A 2,819-nucleotide genomic window follows, 5' to 3' on the forward strand; every position below is an offset into this window, starting at 1 on the left:
GCCGCCGCCGCCGCCGGCCCAGCGCACGCCCGGGGTCCTCGGCGGCCCCCGATGCACCGCCTTTGGCCCTCCGACTCCCCTCGGCCCGCCCTCCCAGTCTCCGGAGAAACCTCTGCAGCACATCAGCCCCCTACCTCATGGCGCCCTTAATCTCGAACAATGGAGGCCGCACTAACCGCCCTTCCTTTAGAAAAGCAGGCCACCGAAGTGCTTCGCCGGAGTGTCCCAATAAAACCGGGCCCGATTGGCTCCCGCCTCACTCCGCCCTCTGTGTCTATTGGCTTACTTTGGCAAACTGGGTTTAGGAACCAATTAAAAACGCCTACTGAGTCAGGAACTAGCCAATAAAAACAGGTTTAACTCTAATGGCAATATTTGATCAGACACTAAGGGGCGCTGAAGGCAGCAGGCAGGGCTATGAACACACAAAGACTTTATATACGACTTCGGAGCGCTTCTTACCGCAGGTAGCAGAGTGGCGCAGCGGAAGCGTGCTGGGCCCATAACCCAGAGGTCGATGGATCGAAACCATCCTCTGCTATCGGAGTGCCAATGTTTTTGTTTCGTCCGCCGGACCAAAATACACACAGCGAATATTCACTAGATTCATGCCTCTTTCCTCTTGCTTTCTCAGTCAAAATTTTAACCTTTAACAGCTGTTTTTGCCACTATCAGCCTACATAGAAGGGATTAGAAAGGGATTTAGCAAACAACACTACACGTCTGGAAACCTGAGGCTGAAGTCGATTTCAGACAAGGAAGGTTATTGATAAATCGGTACTTAAAACACCGAACGGACTGAACGGGGCGTGACGGTGTGCGCCTGTAACCCCAGAGCTGGGAGGCTGCGGCAGGATGATCGTCATCAGTTCGAGGGCAGCCCGTGCTCTGTAATAGGTTCAAGGCCAACCTGAACTGCATAGCGAGACCCTGTCTCATCTCAGTCAATCAATTGGTCAGTCAATAAGCCCCCAAATGGGTGGCGCGCGCCTGTCACCCCAGCACTAGGGGGGCTGAGGCGCTGCGAGCTCGGGCCCAGCCTGAATTACACAGCGAGTCCCTGTCTGAAAAAAAAACACAAACCAACAAAAACCCAAACGGTGAGGAAACTAACATAGTATTTGGACACAACTCACAAAACAGCCAGGGAAGAGGCAGAGAAAGGAGCACCGGACCTGTGGTTGTAGCCAAGTCTCTCTCCAATTCTTTGCTGCTCACTCTGAAACACTGGATGATTTCTACATCCCACACCTCCACCCACGCGGATTCCGCTCACCCGTGACCCCAGGTTGTTTTGTTCTGCGCCTTCCTCCCTCCTGTTTCCTCTCCTCCCCTCTGCGTCCTCTAGCAGTAGTTGCAGTTTCTTCCTCCATTAACTGGAAGCTGCAGCTGTTTTCTACTTGTAGCAGTTACCCTAAAAATTACATGCACGCTTGACTTAGCAAGACCTAATTTCCACCCTGCTTGTGAAAAACCGAGGAATAATTTAATTCTGCTTATCACTGTTACTTTCTCCATAATTATTTTCTATTGCTGTGTGATTCTTCAAAGTACTTTAATTTATTTAGTACAGCAAAAAGTGGGAGGTTGTTTTGTTTTGTTTTGTTTTGTTTTGTTTTGAAGACAGAATCTAGCTTTGTAGTCCAGGCTGGCCTTGAACTCACTGTGTTACCCAGATTGGCCTCCAAATGACAGTGATCTTGCTGCCTCAACCTCCGAGAGAGTGCTGGAATTACAGGCATGTGCAACACCTGGTTTAAATGTAGATTTCAAGTACAAATATATTCCTTCGGAGGCTGAGGTAAGAGGATGGTTGGGAGTTCCAGGCCAGCCTGGGCTACAAAGTGAGCTCAAGGCCAGCCTGAACTGCATAGCCAGATTCTGCCTCAAAAAAGACAAAAAAAAAAAACCCACATAGCTGGGCATGGTGGCACACACCTGTAATCCCAGCACTCCCAGAGGCTGAGGCAGGAGGACTGTTGCAAGTTCGAGACCAGGCTAGGCTACAACCTGAGTTCAAGGCCAGCCTGAATTGCATAGCACGACCTTGTCTCAAAAAGACAAAAAATAAAATTGAAAAAAACCCACACAAATATATTCCGTCCATTACCAGATTAAAATAAAGAAACATAAAACAAAGAATATTTTATCACCTCCATAAATTTACTCCTATTCCTTTACCCTCCCCCTAGTAGAGGCAATAATTATCTCATTCCCACTGTCACAGATCAGTTTTGTCTGTTCTTTAACTTCATGTAAATACACTAATACTGTACGTCTGGCTCCTTTCACTTGTCCCGCTTTGAGATTCTGCCATGCTTTGCATTTATCAGCAATCTCTTATTTATGAGTTGCATTCCACTGGATACATCCATCAGCTTGTGTATCCGGCCTGCTGCTGCTGAACTCAGGGCCTCCAGCTCCTAGTCACAGGCACACACACATCTGGGTTGTACCAGCCTGGGCCATCATGACTGGAACTGCTCTGAACATTCTGCAAAGGTCCTTGTGATTGGATGCATTCGTTCATTTCCTTTGGGAAGGTGTTCAGAATTCAAATACTAAGTTAATAGTCACTTCATGAATCTTTTTTTTTTTTTTTTTACCTTAGAGTGGGATTTGAACTCTGGGCTTTCTCACTGAGCTATATCCCCTATCCTTTTTATATTTTGGGGAGCATTAAATCACTAAACTGCCCTGGCTGGGCTAGAACTTGCAATCCTATCATGCCCAGCTCTTCCATCCCTGTTTTAGAATAAACTCTTTGCTGACTAGGAAATTTTAGGTTGGAAGTTATTCTCTTACAGCACAGTGGCAAT

General features: G+C 47.4%; 1 protein-coding gene and 1 non-coding gene across 3 annotated transcripts in view; one reads left to right on the forward strand and one right to left on the reverse strand.

Moving 5' to 3' along the window:
• Ilf2 (interleukin enhancer binding factor 2) overlaps nt 1-244 on the reverse strand; it is a 7,494-nt gene extending 7,250 nt beyond the window's left edge. The window contains exon 1 of one of the 2 annotated variants that reach the window (XM_005411437.2): nt 135-244. In XM_005411437.2, the coding sequence (XP_005411494.1) occupies nt 135-139 (5 nt within the window). In that variant the 5' untranslated portion in view covers nt 140-244. The remainder of the gene's footprint in view (nt 1-134) is intronic. The other variant, XM_005411438.2, reaches the window with a different exon arrangement.
• A 225-nt stretch (nt 245-469) lies between these two features.
• On the forward strand, nt 470-541 carry Trnam-cau. Its single transcript has one exon. It is a non-coding gene; the product is annotated as a tRNA-Met (tRNA).
• Nucleotides 542-2,819: the final 2,278 nt, after the last annotated feature.

Source organism: Chinchilla lanigera, unplaced genomic scaffold (genome assembly GCF_000276665.1).
Source record: "Chinchilla lanigera isolate Chin_1 unplaced genomic scaffold, ChiLan1.0 scaffold00144, whole genome shotgun sequence".
NCBI lineage: Eukaryota > Metazoa > Chordata > Mammalia > Rodentia > Chinchillidae > Chinchilla > Chinchilla lanigera.